General features: G+C 38.1%; 1 protein-coding gene across 1 annotated transcript; it reads left to right on the forward strand.

Annotated features, from left to right (window-relative positions):
* The first annotated feature begins 9,418 nt into the window (after positions 1-9,418).
* Positions 9,419-16,520, forward strand: LOC122081278 (probable polygalacturonase). Its single transcript, XM_042648323.1, has 5 exons — positions 9,419-10,207; positions 12,974-13,094; positions 14,055-14,303; positions 14,828-14,981; positions 15,696-16,520. The coding sequence occupies exons 1-5, from the start codon at positions 9,782-9,784 to the stop codon at positions 16,219-16,221; spliced, it is 1,476 nt and encodes a 491-aa protein (XP_042504257.1). The 5' UTR covers positions 9,419-9,781; the 3' UTR covers positions 16,222-16,520.
* The last annotated feature ends 1,738 nt before the right edge of the window (positions 16,521-18,258 follow it).

Raw genomic sequence — 18,258 nt, forward strand, 5'->3', positions numbered from 1 at the left:
AAAAAAACCAACCAAAACCGTACTCACCCTTTTTGTCACTTTTTTTTTTTAATTTAACTTTGCAAGTTTTGTCCTTTAGTAATAATATATAATATATTACTTTTCTTGTTTCTTCAAAACAAAACGACTCGAGGAGAAGAAATTGATTTTTATTACTAGTGGTACAGCCGATCGATTTTTCATAAACGAGGCTCTGATACCATTGATAGAAAATAAATACGGAATGATTCATGAAGATCGATAAGCATGCACGACAAACACTACAAAAAAACACGTTTTAGGCATATTTGAATCCATGGCTGAAAATTAAGAACTCCTCAATGTCTTCTTGTATGCTCCTCGTACAACACGATCAATGTTGGTCTGGTCTACCCTCTTTTTCTTTTGCTTTTGGTCGTTAGCATCACTTAATGGGTCAGTGATAACTATATATAGGGGTGAGGGTAGGGACCAACCCTGCAATAAAATTAGGGTTTTCTCCCCATTAAGGAAACAATACCTTAGGTCCACACATAGTAATAAATATCTCATACCATTAAAGTGTGCTAATAGAATCCAATATCTCCATAGAGATCACTTACCAATAATATTGAATTCTTTCTGCTTACTCTATCTGTAGTCAACACCACTAAACCGGTTTTAGAAATAAATCTTTGACTATGCTAGCCCACCTAATAGGAAATCTTACATATCTCTCAGGACTCCATTCAAGCAATGGGTACCTTCAGCACTATGGTGTTGATATCGGTAGGATGAAGAAGGCATCTGCCAAGAAGAAAACAACTGAGTAAGGAGAAGCTCCTGTAGAAATCAATTGACCTGATTTCCGACGCTCATTAACCTTAGCGGTATTTAGGGTTTCTGAGGGGTGATAGTAACAGAAGAGGAGGAGGAAAGCGGCAACCATGGTTCTCAAGACTGAGCTTTGTCGTTTCAGCGGTGCCAAGATATACCCTGGCAAGGGTATCATATTTGTTCATTCCGATTCACAGGTTTTCCTCTTTGCAAATTCGACGTGCAAGAGGTATTTCCACAATAGACTGAAGCCTTCGAAGCTAACATGGACAGCCATGTATAGGAAGCAACAACCCATTGTGATCGAAGTTATAAGGACTATCAGTAGAGTTTTCTTTTAAAAAATCGGTTGGTATCGGTGATCTAGAAGAAAAGAACTGAGAAGGCAGAAGTCCAAGATGCTGCAAAAAAAAATGAGAAAAGGCAAAGAAAGCAGAGGTTTTGGAACCGTGACCGATCCTATCCGATACCATGACCGATCTGGAAAAAACTGTACTATTTCCGATCCTTGTCCGATTCTTACCGATACCAATCCATATCGTATTGATTTTGGCTGTGATCAATATCAATGATGATACCAAGTTTTAAAACCTTGGCCGTAAGGCTTTCTTTCATTTATCCATCTCTTCCTCCTTATTAATTGTGTTTGAAATAAATAAATATAAACAAGAATCGAATATGAATTTTTAACTATTCATTTGCATTTCTATCTTTCTAGAAGCATGACAATCTTGTTATACAAACCTTTTTTTTTAACTAATAATGAGTATCACCGGGTCATACCAGGATTTAATGAGAACCATTCAACTTTTATTATGCTTCCTGAAGTGAAAGTCCCTTGACAACTCGGCTACCTTCTTGGGGTTTAATACAATTTCAAACATTAGGTTCTTTCATATTTAAAATAGTGAAAAAAGAGCACTATCATGTTGGCGCTAATAAACGTTAGTGTATGAACCAATGGGAGAGTGTGTGGGAGCATTTTCATCCCATGGTGGATGGGGGCAGCATGATCTTTTCGTGCTTTGTTGTGTCTGGACGTTTCCTGCACCAATAAGATAGTGTTCTTTAGGCCTTTCCTACACCAATAATATTAAGATCTATATATATCTAGAATTCTCTCAGCCCTTAGGCTATGTTTGGTAATTAAGGCTATATTTGGTAGCCAAGAGAAGAAAATAAAAGAAAAGAAAAAAGGTACAATTTTTGTACCTTTTTCTTTGAATTAAGAATTTTTCTTTACACTTGGTATGTCATCACCCAAAGAAGATTCACCTTTTGAAATTCAAAATTCCTCTTAGGAATTGTGAAATTTTCTTTTGCTCCGCAAATCTTGCAAAAAACATAAGAAAACATGAGAAAATATAAAAACATAATAAGACAAAAAACGAATGATTACACAATGATTTACTATGTGTCTATCTCTCTCCCAAAATTCAAAATTTTTTGAATTTTTTTTTTTCTCTTGGTTACCAAACATACATACTCTTTTTATTTTCTCACCATTTCATTTCATTTCTTTTCTTTTTTAGATTCTTTTTTCTTTTCTTGGGCCTAAGAGAATAAAAGAAAAGAAAAAATTCAAAAAATTTTGAATTTGTAGAGAGATAGATACATAAAAAATTCATTATGTAATTATCCTTTTTTGTCTTATTATATATATATATATATATATATTTTCTTTTCTTAGGTACTAAACATAGCCTTAGATATTGAAGGCGCAATGATTGAAGAGGAGCCGATTCCAGCCCTTGTAAAAGGATCGAGCTCCTCTGTTGCGTCATTTGTTGGTGGAGGCTACTTAGGATTTTGACACCTAGCCAACGCCACGTGTATGGTAAATAATACAAGACCAAGGAAAAGGTCTAAATTTTGACTTTGAAAACTCGACCGAGCGGATCAACCAAAATGGTAAAAAACCTAAATCCTTCACTTTCTTCTTCTTCTTCTCCCTCTTTCCCTCTTCTGGTCACACGAAAGCAAGCCGTAGTCTCCCTCGGTTGCGTCCTCTCTTCTGCTTGGAGGAAGCAAAATCGCAACTCCTCTGCTGCGTCCTCTCTTACTCTCTTCTTCTTCTTCTTCTCCCTCCTTACCCTATTCTGTTCGAGCGAAGCAAAACCCAGATGGATAAAGACACCATCTTGCCTATTCAAAGCCCTGGACTGCACATGTAACAAATAATAGAAGCAAATCCTGCTAAATAAAGTGGTGCATTTATTTTAAAAAAAATAATAAGAAGAACAATATAAACATGACAAGTCCTCTGCTGGGGCCCATCCAATGCTCACGGTTTGGCGATCTTTTGGCTCCCCTAGGTAAAAAACTTAAAAGATCACACAGGGATATTCAAATTGACTGGCAGAAATTCTTCTGTTTATCCATCTGGGATGTATTATTGATTTTATTGCACAAAGACACCATCTTAAAGGATACTAAGGGCCATCTGGGTAGAAAATTCTCTGTTTCCTTTTTTTTTTTTAATTCAAGTTGGCTGATATCAAGGGCAACTTGATATTATTTTATTCATGATCAAAAGGTTCAATTTGTCTGTGAACAGTAGACAATCCTCAGCTCTTGCCATCAAGACTAAAAGAGAACCTTGATGTTGTACAAGTACCTAAGTCGCTCTTGGAGTGGGTTTTTGCATGGAATGACCCACATTGAAATGCAAAACTCTAATCCTAAGTCGCTCTCGGAGTGGGTTTTCACATGGAATGACCCACATTGAAATGCAAAACTCTAATCAGTAAATTTGGATCTGAATGAATAAATTCTAAATACAGATATATCAAGTGTTTGATGTTTTATTACTTGATAATGATTCTGTCATAAATCTGGCATTGGGCATTCTTGCCCTTTCTACCACACAGGATTTAAAACCATCCAAAGGAAATAAACAAAAGCCTCTGATAATGAAAAGAATGAAAATATTTACAAAGTATCCATCTACAAGAAGAAAGACTTAGTCGATACTGAAACAGAAAAATGAGTTCATAACAAAGCTCTTCAGGGCAGTTCTTGCAAATTCTTCTAGTATGTGATAGTGCTGCAGTCTTCTCCCCAGAATCCCTTCAGAGTAAACATATTTGCACTCAAGGTCCATATGAGAACTTGATTTGAGACTCTTGAATAACATGCAGGTTGCAATGATGTCCAGGACAATGAAGAGGGAGTAAAAATATGCAATGAAAATCACCTCCAAGGGTATAGAGGGACCGAGGGAATGAGCCTATCAGAATGATTATACACTCTTACGATTCGGTACTGAAACAGAGCTTCCACAAGGGCCAGTCCTAGATTGACAGGGATATTGGGTGAATAGAAGCCAAAAGCATCAAGGATATTGAAGTCAAGGAAGAGCAGAGAGAGGACGCAACAAAGGGAGACTAGGCTTGCTTTCGTGTGACTAGAAGAGGGAAAGAGGGAGAAGAAGAAGAAGGAAGTGAAGGATTTAGCTTTTTTACCGTTTTGGTCGATCCGGCCGGTTGAGTTTTCAAAACCAAAATTTAGACCATTACCTTGGTCTTGTATTATCTACCATACACGTGGCGTCGGCTACATGTCAAAATCCTAGGCAGCCTCCACCAACAAAGGACGCAGTAGAGGAGCTCGATCCCTTGTAAAAGAGTGTTCCTACCTCTCACACCCCCATCGGTTCCATTTTTTTTTTTTTTTTACAGTATTTGAGGTACCAATACTTGATCCTTGTATCCCAAGGGACAATATAAGATTTTGACCATTGAAGCAAGCAAGTGCATTGGCGATTCCTTTCCGTTAAGATATTAAGCGGGTCCTTTTGACTCCCGCATGCAATTGTAAATAGGCCAATGCGGGGCATGCCTCGAAACAGTAAATATGGTGGATTCAGTACAACTATCATCAATACCATATTCCACCCGTTTAAAACATTTTACTATCGTATCTGACCCACTGTTAGTTAAAATGGGAACGGAAAAAAATAGAAACGTACAGTACGAGTTTTAAACAGATAAAAACAATGAACGGTACGGTAAAAAAAAAAAAAAAAGGAACGGCAAATGGACTAAAACGAACGGTACGAGTAAACGTGTAGTTTTCAAAAAAAAGAAACCCAAAAAATAGTAGTATACTCATGCAATTTGAGAGATTATTACCTGTATACATGCATCTAATGTTCCAAAAGGTCTGGGAGTCCCAAGATAAAATAGCCCAATGGGCTACAAGAAAATGAGATGTTGCTAGCTTTAGCTTCTCCTTACTCAATGGGCTATAAGAAGATGAGATTTTTTTCCTATAGATAGTATGGAAGTTAAAAACCAAAAACAAAAAACCAAGTACCATATTGTCTTCACTCTTCATTTTTTTTGTTAATTAATTAATTAATTATTTTAATAAAATTCTTATTTTACCCTTAAAAAACTGATATGCGTTTAAAACAGCCATTTAAAACACTTTTAAAATAGATTCTTTTGCCGTTTCCTTTTTTTTTTCGTATTGTATAATAGCATACGGGAAAACACGTTTTAAATGGCAAAAAAAATGCAACCGCGTTTTTAATGCGTTTAAAATGCGATTTAACTAACAGTGATTTGACCCATGGTGGGTCACCAACCCGGAAAAAAATGCATGGAACCCTGGCCCTAAATATACAGGATAACTGGAGTAAATGCATACAGGCTGTGGCAAACTGACAGTACTTATCCATTATCCATTTAGAGGCAGAGCCGGGTAGGTAACCGATCTGACCCGACCCATTCGAAACATAGAAAGCTTTGGATCTATTCAAGATACTCTATTAACATTTATGGTAATCGGTAAACCTGAACCCACTGCAAGAGCACGGCTGTACTAGTAATGGAGAGCCACATGGCCCACATCCATCGGTAAGAAATAAGATACTCACGTTCAAAAATATAGAAAAATAAAATTTTGCAAATGAAGGCCAGAGGAGCACAAGGCATCCTGATTACATATATCAAGAAGCCAATGAATAAAAAGGGGCCAATCTATCTTGCTTGCCATAGTCAAGGCCTTCCAGACTAGAGAGTCGGCAACCCTCATGTTACATACTTACATGAAGTCTAAATGTTTGGTCGCCATTATTACAGCTATATAGATAGGATATCTTAATATATTAACTTCATTTCAAATCTAATGTTTGAAATTTATGGTAAATGTATTTGAATTTGAATTATGGGTAAATATTTTCTATCTGGAGTGCTAGGCATTAAAAGAGTATTCAGATCTAATGTTTGAATTTGAATTATGGGTAAATTTATGGTAAATGTGTTTCAAATCTGTGGTGCAAGGTTCGTTCCCAGACATAGAACTTTGGATTCATATCCTCTCTAGCAATGCTAGGCATTAAAAGATTATTCAACAGTGGTATGCTCCCAGTCATTAGAAGTGGCTAGAACCGCTAGACACCCAACACGGCGGGAGAGGACCTAATTCTAAGAACTTTACCACTTGAATCATATACTGAAATATTTCCCTTTTGTTCATCAATCGCAATCAGCATTAGGGTTTAAAAGAACTGAATTGAGATCAAAATTGGATTTAATCGGATTAAAATCAGCCAAAATATTACCATAAACAAAAAAGTTCAATGCATATCGATTGATCTGGATCAGCTGGAATCGGCTAATTTGGATCGGCTAAAATCAACTGAACCAATCAATTCGATCCTATTCTTAAGACTCTGCTTGCAATGCTGAAAAAGGAAAACTATTAGCCGGTCAAGTCTCTTGAAAAGGCATTTTTTTCTCCAAAAATAATTTGGTCTCTTGAGATTCCCCTGTCGTATGATTTCTTTTTTTCTTAAAAGTGATTTTTAAGTGATATTTATCATGATATTCACCAGCCTCCCCCTCCCCCTCCCCCTCCCCCTCTTGGGCCATAAGATAGAAGGCTTGATCTGAGAGATACAACACTGAGAAGCTATACAAGAATTAATCGTGGTGGCTGAACGGTAGTTGCATCAAAATGGAAGTAGCATCAATGCACAATGGCGCTTGTAGATCAACTTTACTCTGTCCAAATGCTTCCTGATTCACACTCTTAGTGATCTGTAATTAAAAAAGCAATGGCTGAACTGATTTACAATCACTCTTTCTCTCTCTCTCTCTCTCTGAAAATACCTGAGACCTTCTTTGCTTGATGATTTGAACCAGAAAAATCCAATCTTGGCATTAGAAATGTAGAAAGCAACAAAAGGGAAGTGGAACACTGGTGCATATCATTTGAAAATATGTTAGGATGTCAATTTCCGATATTAGGCAGACAATCATGCCAGCAGCCTTAAGGCAATATTGCTTGTTTTGATTCTGAGACTATGAGTGGGTTTGGCCCATCTAGGTTGTATATCTCAATCAAAAAAAAAAATTGTAGTTGAGCCATCTCCCTCACAAACTAGATCGCTTGAGGAAGGTGCAACACCCTACCTACTTGAGGAAGATGTTTGGCTTGCAATTTCCTATTTATTTAGTTTAAGTTCTTTTTAGTTCAACAATAAAATTTTGTAGTTAGTAGAATTTCTTTCAAAAGTAATGCAACTATTTTGTAACTAAAATGACCATAACCCTATAGAAAATTTATGAAACCACTATTAATTGAGACTCTTAGATTAATGTCTAACATATACCTATGAACCAATGCTCAATAAGGTTTCTCCTAATTTGTGGATATTGTCCAGCCTTGTCTACATATTTATATATTATTCACCTAATGGGGACTGCTAATTGAGGAGCTATAAAAATTAAACATCCATCTTATTTAACAACCTTAAACGATTCAAAAATAAATTAATAAAATTCTTATATCTAACAAAAAAGTAAAGAGTTTCTATAGCCATTAATCAAGTCCTTGTTGAAGAAGACCCACCAATCTTTTACAATCAATCCAAATGGCGACAAAAGTGACATCTAATTGCTTTGCCTTTTGTATCCTTTCGAGCATCCCTCACTTCATGGACACTCTCTTTATATCCACAATTTATCCACCAAAGATTCTAAAGGTGAAGAATGCAGATAGGGTTTGCAATACTTTATGACAAACACATTAGTTTCTAGCAAGTCAAAGAAAATAATAAGTTACGAAAAAAAAAAGAGGAAAGAATAAAGAAACAGCAGACTTTGTTATTGCAGCTGTAAGTGGAAAACTAGAATTAATGAAGGTTTTTAATCAAGGAACTCTTGAGGCATTTCAGTCCACAAGCTCATCCATCCAGCAGCCCATACTATTTTAGAGGAGGGGCATGAAAGAAATAAATGTCAATTTGTTTCCTTTTAATGATTTCCATAGGAAATTTTTTATTTTTGGGTGACTTTCACATTTCCATAGAAGAGGGTAGGAAATTAGCAACATCAATGGTTGTTAAAACGTCCTTTCTATGAAAAGGGATTGTAAATTAACAATTGAAAAAATATAATGGGTGCACTAAGTTTTCGTAAGATTTGGAACGGGTCATAACGTATGCAGTCTCTCGCTTCACGAAGAGACTTCTTAATTCAAACCCACGACAACTAGGTTACAATGGAACAACTTTATCATTGCGTTAAGATCCACCTTTACAATTGAGAAAGTATGTTTTATTAAAATTCTTTGAATAATTGAATAACAAATACATTTTTTTATATTTATATATTAGCTCTTGTTAAGGTGATAAATAGTTATTTAATATTTATATAATTTAATTGGTGTGTAACTTATTTTGTACTTATATTAATCTTCATAAGATATGACTGATTATAAATAATGATTTGTGATAAATAAACTATCCTACTAATAATCAAATATCATTGAATTTGAATACTTGGATGAAACATCCATTGGATAATTAATTGAATCCTTGTTAACCATCACTTCTTGCTCTTTTGAGAGAGAGAGAGAGAGAGAGAGAGAGATATGGTGATTGAAAAAGTGAAAAAGTGAAAAATTGGAGAAAAATATAAGCATGAGGAAGAAATACTGTGTTATGGTCCTGGAAGAACTAAACCCCAGAAACTAGCTTACAAGGTGAGAGAACATACTACCATATCAACCCATATCATTTCCTATACGAAACCGATGTGGGATCAGCCCCCGTAAATTGATATGGGATCATAATATACTGATTTGAGTTTTTATTTTTTTCTTTTAATTTTATGTGCAAGACCCTCATTAGGGCCAGTATAGAGACCCATTAGGGGCTAGATAGGGGGTCACTGCGCATACATATCACTTGCTACTATCATGTATAATTCTAGAAGGTCAGGGTAGGAAGATCAAAATCATCAAGCCAACAACCTTCATGAACTTATATATTAATGCCTAATTGCTTGCCATTGAGCTAGAAGCTCATCCCAGCGTGAGTAGATTTATAATACCTAACTTAGTTAAACAAAAAATTGAATGGATATTTTGGTGAACCAAAATCCATTTTGAGTAATCTAATTTTCTCTAAAAGAACACTATCCTACTCTTACCGAACTTTTAAACAGGGTGATCCAAAGTGGGGACCAGATCGAAAATAGAACCGGATTGGTTCTTCCTTCGGTTGGGTCCAATTTTGAAAATTAGGTTTGGTTTTGCTTCGACACAGGAATTCCGAATTTCAGTTGTAATTAATATGGCCAAATAATAAGGGTAGTTTCGTCAGAGATGCCTTCTCCTGAATCTCCTCCGAGAGCGGAACTGGAATAGTGAGAGTGTAGAAGACCTGAAAACGAGCCTTCTTCTGTCAGTTAACACTTAATAAACAGTTCCATGCCTTTCTTCTTGTTAACCTTACCTTTCAATGTACTCCATATCCAAACTCTCTCGATCGTGACGGGACTCCGCCCTATATGAACCCTAATAATGGCCCGAACCCTACCTGCCGAAACTCTCATTTGTTCCTCTAGATTTAACTTTCCGATTCAAAATCTTCCTCAAATGAAAACGTCGATAAGAAAATTCTAGTCTTTTTTGCTTTAATACCTCTGTGAGATCTACTAATTTTGTTTCATACAAGTTCGTTCGTCTGATCATGGTGGATACCTTCACGTTTGGGAGGTTTCAAAACCAAAGACCTGACTTCAAACGATGTATTCCGGCATTTCTATCTTCACACAAGACACTCTTTACGGTTATGTGGATCGTTGGATTCGCTTCCGTTTTTATATGGCAGAGGAACATTGTTGATGGCCTTCGGATCTTCCGGCGAGTCCCAGCTAGACCCATTCCGAAGCTACGACCTTTTGCGTTCAATTTGACTGATTTCGGTGGTGTTGGCGATGGCGTAACAGTGAATACCGACGCATTCGAGAGGGCCGTGGTCGCTATTTCTAAGCTGGGGAAAAAAGGCGGCGGACAGCTTAATGTTCCCGCTGGGCGTTGGCTCACAGCGCCATTTAACCTTACCAGTCACATGACATTGTTTCTCGCTGAAGATGCTGTTATACTTGGAATTGAGGTCGGTACTCGGTAGTTTTCCTCATTTATTTATTGCAAATTTTTTTTTTTTTTTTTTAAGTTTAACGATGAAATTATTTATGAATCTAAAGATGATTTATTTCTACTTTGTTCCCTGTAGTTTACTCATTCCAGTACACTGCTTGAGAGATAGTAAATTGATTGTGTCAAGTTGATCATGCAAAATTTTGCACACCGCACAGTGATCTGATTGTTTATCTTCACAGTTTTCAAATTTTCTACTTTTCAGTCGTTGCTGGATTTTGACTCCTCATTCATTGGATTGAGGATCAAAGTTTCTTTCGTGTGCTTTAATTGAAAAACAACTGCTTAAATTTATTGAATTTGTTGCGTCTGATGGATGAGCAGTTTGATTGGTTGTGAATATTATATGGGTTGAAATCTTTTGAATCCCAAGGGTCGTTGGCCAGTGCTGTGTGAGTTAAGCGAGCTTTGAAATCAGTTGTATCACGAGTTGTTACAAGGGTTCTTGGAGAGTTCCTCATTTGATTTGAAAAATATGTGCCTCTGCACAATTTAAGGACTGATGAGCTGGCTAGACATGAACTTCGATGGATTGCTATTCTTTGTATCGAGAAATTATACTTTCATGCTGATTTTCTTGATATCTATTTCATATTCTTTTCTTTATTTCTTATCTGCTTTGATATTTTTTTTTAGAAGGGTTACACTATAGAAGTGGGGAGGGGGAAGGTAACAGCTAGGAGACTCAAACTCGAGACCTCCTAGTGAGTGTGGGCTTACACACCAAAACCTCACCAAGTGCACTAGGCAGTATTTGCTTTGATATTAGTACCCTGGTCATTATATCGCCATTGGGCTATGATGCAAATTGTTAAATTTGTCTCAAATTCTTGACCCGTTTTGAAGAATGACTCACTCCAACATATTTTGATGGCGGCCCGAATGGGATTTTTTTTCCTGAGATTTGTGATGGTAGCAAAGGGGTTCGACCCGATGGACCGACCGGACTTGGAGGAGTATATAATGTTCTATCGTCTTGTTGAACAATTATCAAAATTTGGGGGGTTTTTGTGTTAGGGTTTCTGGGCAAGTTTTCTTGCCGCGATTTGGGTGCTCTTTAGTGAGATCTCAATTGTAGCTTTTCTTCAATCATAGGGAAACATATTCTTCTTCACCCAAGAACGTAGCACACCACATCGGTGTGTGAACCTTGTTAAATATGCCTCTGTTTTTCTTCGTATGTGTTGGTGTTTTCTCTAACACTAATAAAGAACATGTGCAAGGTTTTACTTCTTGGGCCTATCGGGTCAGGATTGGCCAGCACCAATCAGCCGACATCACTTATGTTCCATCAAATATCGGCTAATATCAGCCAGTACTGAGCTGGATTGGCAAATCATGATTGGGATTGGTGGTCTGATCTGGATGCAACTCTTTCCTAATGCGCTTAAGGTCAAGGCAGTCTAGGGATCCTCAATGGATGATCTAAACTCTTAAGGAATACCAAATGCTACTGCCAGGGATAGTTTGGATTGGAGGACTCTTTTGGTCTTTGTCTCCTTCAAGGTCCTAAACGCACATCCAAGGATGCACTATAGGTTGACTGTTTCTTTAACGAAAATTTTGTAGTTTTGAGTAAACTGTACTGTGCACCTTACGTATCCTTTCTCTCTCTCTCCTTTTTTTTTCTTTTCTTTTTTTTTTTTTTGGGGGGGGGGGGTGGGGGGGGTGGGGTGGGTGAGTAACTGATGGGCTTTGTTTGTGTGTGTTACATTCCTTCTTACCACACTTCTTTATGGAGTTTGTATTCCTTGGCCTGATGTCCTACTCCCATTTTTAGGAGTGGTGTGGTGATACTAGAATAAAGTATCGTTTTTTTTTTTAATCATGGGATGTGTGCAGATATTGCATCCTTAGTTTGTGGTCTGAAACTCAAGAGAGAGCTGAATCCATTTAAGTCATGTGGATAGAGGTCCTGTTGGAATACTCATGCGACTAACCCAGGTATTCACCAAAACAAAGGAGCACCTATAGCTGCAGGAGAAAGAAGGCAAACTCAAAAGCTGAAAAGAAATCCACATAAGCCTCTAATTTTAGGAATTTTGTTTTAAACATTAATCATAGTAAACTTCTGTAACTATTTATAGAAATCTTATGTTAATAAATCCCGTTGTAGTAACACCAAAATCTACTTTAACTTAATATCAAAAGATAAATAAATTGTGATTATCTAGGGAGCACATATTACCTGGAAACTGACTACTCTGTTATAGTCATCAGGTATTGTATTTCACTCAGTGATGCATCAACAGATTCATATATATTGTGTGAATCATGAGATACGTTTACTCTGGACAAACACATTGGTACTCCAGTGCAAGTAAGCTGCAACTTGCCAATGTTCCCCTCAAATTAAAACCTGTGATATTCATCGCTGTGAGCACCCTACGTAGTACCATTGAGAATGCTCGGAAAAAACTGGAAGCTAGAGAATAACTTAAGAAAGTTGACTCCTTATTAGCCAAAGAATTCTCAGCCTTATTGGACATTGACAGCATTATAGAAGCTGAGGTTTTGGTATAATTACTCTATTCCAGGTTTTTAATTCTGATCAGGTGTCCAAATTATCATTAGCATTATATGTCAAGTAGAGACTGGAAACACATGTTATCAGAATGGATATATTCTCCAATTACTTAATGATAATACTTAGGTTTGAAATCTTAGTTGTTTCCATTTATAATGTATTATTCCTGAACCGTTCTAACATGCTTCTTAACAGGATGAGAAGTTCTGGCCTCTGATGCCTCCATTGCCATCTTATGGATATGGGAGAGAGCATCCTGGACCACGATATGGGAGTTTGATCCATGGTCAAAATCTCAAGGATGTTGTTTTAACAGGTTAGATATATTTCTTTCATCACTTCTCCCTTCAATATTTGATACAAATTCTGTGGCACGTTATGTCCTTTGCGAGTTGGCCTTGTTTCAGATGGTGAAGAAAGTAAATATGCATTTGGTTTGGCAATTGTCTTCTAGAGCCAAGCTTTAATACAAGTTCCAGTCTTTTGAGTCCAAACGGGTATTGAGCTGAGTCAGCTTAGTCATGGCATGAGTGAATTGGTTTTTGCCTTCTAAGTTGGTAGACCTTCAGAAAGTTTCATCTTGAGTCTTCGTAAATCTTTCAATTCGCTAATGCTTATCTAAACCACACAGTTGAGTTTTGTCTCACAGGGACTTTAGCCAAGTTGTCCAATGGCTCTCTGTAGGGCGGGTAGGGGACATTTCTTTCCTGAGTTTCCTAATGGGAAGGTTTGTGATCGAGTCCAGTTTTTAACAGGGTAAAGTATGTTCAAACTCTAATGACCTGCTGAAAAATTGCTATATTTTGTATGGATACATGGATGAAAAAAAAGCTAGAAAAATGATGGAAAAGGCTGCTCTATTATTCTGGAAGATGTTTATAGAGCCAAATCTCTCAGTATCCACTTCAGTTTTCTGATTGGGATCTCCTCAACATCTTTCTCCATTGAAGTATGTTCAAGCTTTAACTGGTGTTAGTTCCTAGTGTTACGTGTGCTTTGCTGACATGTATGTCGGTATAACAGATCTGATCTTTATGTATGCATGTAAAAATTGGCCATATATAACCAAGAGAAATTGACCATATAGCACCAAGAGGAGCCAAATCTAATTCTTGATCTTTAAGAACTAAAGATGTAGGTGCTAATGTCTGAATCTGATTGGCTTACATCCCTAACAAAAAATTAAGGTGAAAAGCCAAGGTGCTTACAGTTCAATCCTACGTATGTTAAGTGTTTATGTGACATAATTACATTTATACCTTTCTATTCATAACAGGGCACAATGGCACCATAGATGGACAAGGTAAAGCATGGTGGGTCAAGTACCGTCGGAAACTGCTCAATCATACCAGGGGCCCACTTGTGCAGATCATGTGGTCAAGTGATATCCGGATCTCTAATATCACTTTGCGTGATTCTCCCTTCTGGACCCTTCATCCCTTTGACTGCAAGAATGTAACTATCACAAATGTTACCATATTGGCTCCTGTCTTTGAAGCCCCAAACACAGATGGAATAGATCCTGGTGAGTATGCTTTTCTGGTGTTTACTGTCTTGTTTTATTTGTAATTGTCATGGAGGAACATATGAACCTATGGTGAGCCACCAGGGGATGTTTAACCTCATGACCATGAATTGAAATATGAATATCTTTGAAAGCCCAAAGTAGACAGGTTCAGATTCAATGGAGATTATGGTAGTGCTCCATCCTTTAAAAGTTCACCATCAAGTTGAACTGTTAAGTCAATAAGTGGATGGGATGTGAATCCCTGCCAGTTCAGTGTTCTGGGAGAATGATGGACCTCATGATCATTTCATGTTTCTTCTTTGTTACGTTAAGGATTGGGTCCTTAGATTGGAAGCTATGTCATTATTAAATTAGTGAAGAAAGCCTCCTTGAGCTCTTGGCTTAAAATAATGTCTCTAAATATACTTATTCAAGTGTACTAAGAACATAGTTACAGCTTATTGGGAATTTAAGTTGTGCCGATTCTTTTTTATATTATTATCTCGAGCATTGGAATTTAGCTTATGGTTTTTGTTCTACAGATTCCTGTGAGAATGTGGTGATAGAGGATTGTTACATTAGCGTAGGAGATGATGGAATTGCAATAAAGAGTGGTTGGGATCAATATGGAATTTATTATGACCGGCCTTCCACCAACATTCTTATTCGAAACCTTGTTGTTCGTTCTATGGTTAGGTGAGTTGTTCCTTGTTATATTTCCCGGTCATCAAATGTACAAGTGTTTATGAGGGTAGTGCCTTCTGCATGTGTACTCTATTGCAATTTTCTCTATGGTTTTTATAGAAGGGAAAGGACCATATTGCCTTATTTATTCATGGTCAGAATATCTCTTACTGTGCATGACTGGTGCTCTGACCGACCTCCATCACTGCCAGTTATGATGACTACTTTGGGCTTCCCAGACAACCCCAAACCTGGATTAAGGGCCTTTAGTGCTGAAATGTCATCAAGCAAGGCCAATCTTTGATCTTGGCCTCTCTGCGATGATTTCACCCATCCATACGCATCTTTGGTACCATTTATGCTAGAAAAGAGTATCATGTGATACTCTGTAGAGCTAACCTCAAGTATCTGCCATATTCTTCTCAAATTAGAAAAAAGAGAAAATGTTTCTTTTTGTATTTCTAGTTCTCTTTGTAAGGCCCACTTGTCCTAGGCCCAAAAATGTCTGATCTGGGTCCAGGGCTGCCAAGTCCTTGATATGCTATGCTTAGTCGGGCCATGTTGTTCAAACTGCTGTGCCCACTTGTAAACACACCTGGATGCATGTGGGCCTGTGGGGCATGGTTATGTATCAGTTGGATTTGATATTGTCACATCATTATCTGCAATAAATCCCTTAGTGTCCAAATTTGCATTTTGACCTTTGCTTTGATTGAACTTGGCCAGTGCGGGAGTATCAATAGGCAGTGAGATGTCTGGTGGAGTCTCAAACATAACAGTGGAGAATCTTCTTGTGTGGAGCTCGAGACGAGGAGTACGGATCAAGACCGCCCCCGGGAGAGGGGGATTTGTTCGAAACATAACCTACAGGAATCTTACCTTTGACAATGTCCGGGTGGGGATCATCATCAAGACAGACTACAACGAGCACCCAGATGAGGGGTATGACCCTAAGGCCTTCCCAGTCCTTAAGGACATAAGCTTCATTGGGATCCATGGCCAAGGAGTCCGTGTCCCAGTACGAATCCATGGCAGTGAAGAGATCCCTGTGAGAAACGTAACATTCCAGGACATGTCTGTGGGGATAACATACAAGAAGAAGCATATTTTTCAGTGTGCTTTCGTTCAGGGAAGAGTGATCGGATCCATCTTCCCTGCACCATGTGAGAATCTTGACCGATACGATGAACAAGAGCGGCTGGTCAATCAGTCGACAGCCCAGAACATGACTGACATTGATTATGATTTCTGAAGACAGTTTCTAGGTTCTGGTACTCTGTTCTTCTGGGCTTATCTCACTGAGAATGATGGCTTCATCTTGTGTCTATCGATAAAAGTTTTGGGTGCAGGGGATGGAGTATTTGGCAGGGAGGCTATTCATTTCTTTGTGTTATCTTTAATTGCAGCTTCTTCATCTTCTTGCCAGTTTGTATATATATCGTAAGGGTTTAATTGTTTATGCATTCACGGATGAACTGAAGCAGGATGTGCCTTCTTTCTGCTAAGGTTTGAAGAACTTTAAAGAGGGATGAGTTGGCTGCTTTTATTTTACAGGTTCATTTGCCTGGTAACACCACCCCGATCATATTGTTCTTCGAGTGCAAAATGGGATTGTGGTATTCTTTGATTCACTGTCTAGTCGTCCAAATTGGTGTGGCTGTTAGGTGAGTCTTCTAATCTGCATGTTTTGTTACACCCTTTGGTGGGTTCCATCTTGATTCTTGTGGCTACCAAACCCTGTTTAGGAACCTTCGTTTAGTTGAATTCCACTTGAAGACAGTTTGTAATCCAGGGTTCAACATTGCCTTCTTCCTTGCAGGCCACCATCTTCTCGGCCAACTGCCTCGGTCTGTACTTTGTCTCTTGTAAATTTTCCAATTTTCTGTTCGTCACTCAGAGATTCTTCCTCAACCATCTCAAAGGCAACCTGCCAAGCCCCCATGAAAGATCATTTCAGTTGGAGGGTGGAGGATGCCATGACCAGATATAAAGGATTCGTTTCTTTTCTTTGTATCTTCCTTCCTTCGCAAGTATGCAAGCTCGGTTGCCCAATTTAATGATCAGAAGAGGTTTCAAAGGGTATTGACCGAACGGTGATATGTAATGGCCGGTCAAATTTCAGGTTTACCGGTCAGTTCCAACAATGACACCCTATGTCCATGCAGAACTAGGTACTTTGACCACTATGTTTTATAGCTTTGAACCTTCAAAGTTCAAATAGTGTGTATCCAATGTTGCGAGCACGTTCCGCTGGACAGGACCTGAATTCCACATAAATGGGGGGTGAGTGGTAGCAGCGCTTAAGCTCTCGCAATTTACAAACACCATTTTTAATTTGAGCCATTGATCATTTTATAAATAATCTAAGTCGTCCATTGCTCCTAAGTCTCCATAGATGACTTATACCTCTACAGTCAGTTTCCCAATTTTGTCAGAGTTTTCATCTGGCTAGATGGTCGATCCCCACTGTTAATGGAGAAGGAGGGGGTGTGATGGAGGACTAGGGCCAGGGTGGTTAGGCGCAAAAAGGTGAGACGAGCGAGGTACAGTTGACTCTCCGTGCCTATTTCGTTTCTATCTTCGTCGCAGGAGCAACCAGAGGGGCTTAGTGACTCGGAGTTCGAGAGAGATGTTTTCGTAGGGAATGAAGAGGAACAGGAATAAGTGAAAATGAAGCCTTCATATTGCGGTGGTGGTGAAGCAGAAGGCTGAAGCATCATCAGTGGAAGATTTTTTTTTTCTGCATTTGTTGAATGTGTCTGAGCATAAAACAGAGAAATCTCAAATCATTTCTTCAATCAGCATTTAGAATTCTTTCTCTGCTAACGTTTCTCTCTGAAAGAAATCAATTGGAAAATCACAGATATCATAGAGATTGTCAAAAGCTTCATGATCTCCAGATCTAAATCTCCCAGCAGATAAAAGAAAAACAGAGATATAGTTTACCAGAAATGGAAAACAACATTTTACATTGAACTGAAAATTTCTCAATAATAAATAGCAAAAGGATACTAAAAGAGATCATCGTTTGCTTCAAAACTGAGATTTCAAGAAGCTTAGATGTGCGATGGGTTAAAGGATAAAGCGGATTAGTGCAATAGCTTGTTGGATGGCGATGGAGGTTGAAAATGGCAAGCAAGGGTTGGAAATGGTGAGCAGTGAACATAAACAACAAGGACGAGAGTGCTGCAATGGGTTTTCAAATGATGGTGTTCGTGCCGTGATGGAGTCTTGCAGGGGCGAATGGAGTCGATTAGAAAGGGAAGAGAGACCCATCAGCTTCACTCCA

This window comes from Macadamia integrifolia, chromosome 1, assembly GCF_013358625.1.
Source record: "Macadamia integrifolia cultivar HAES 741 chromosome 1, SCU_Mint_v3, whole genome shotgun sequence".
NCBI classification, from domain to species: Eukaryota; Viridiplantae; Streptophyta; class Magnoliopsida; order Proteales; family Proteaceae; genus Macadamia; species Macadamia integrifolia.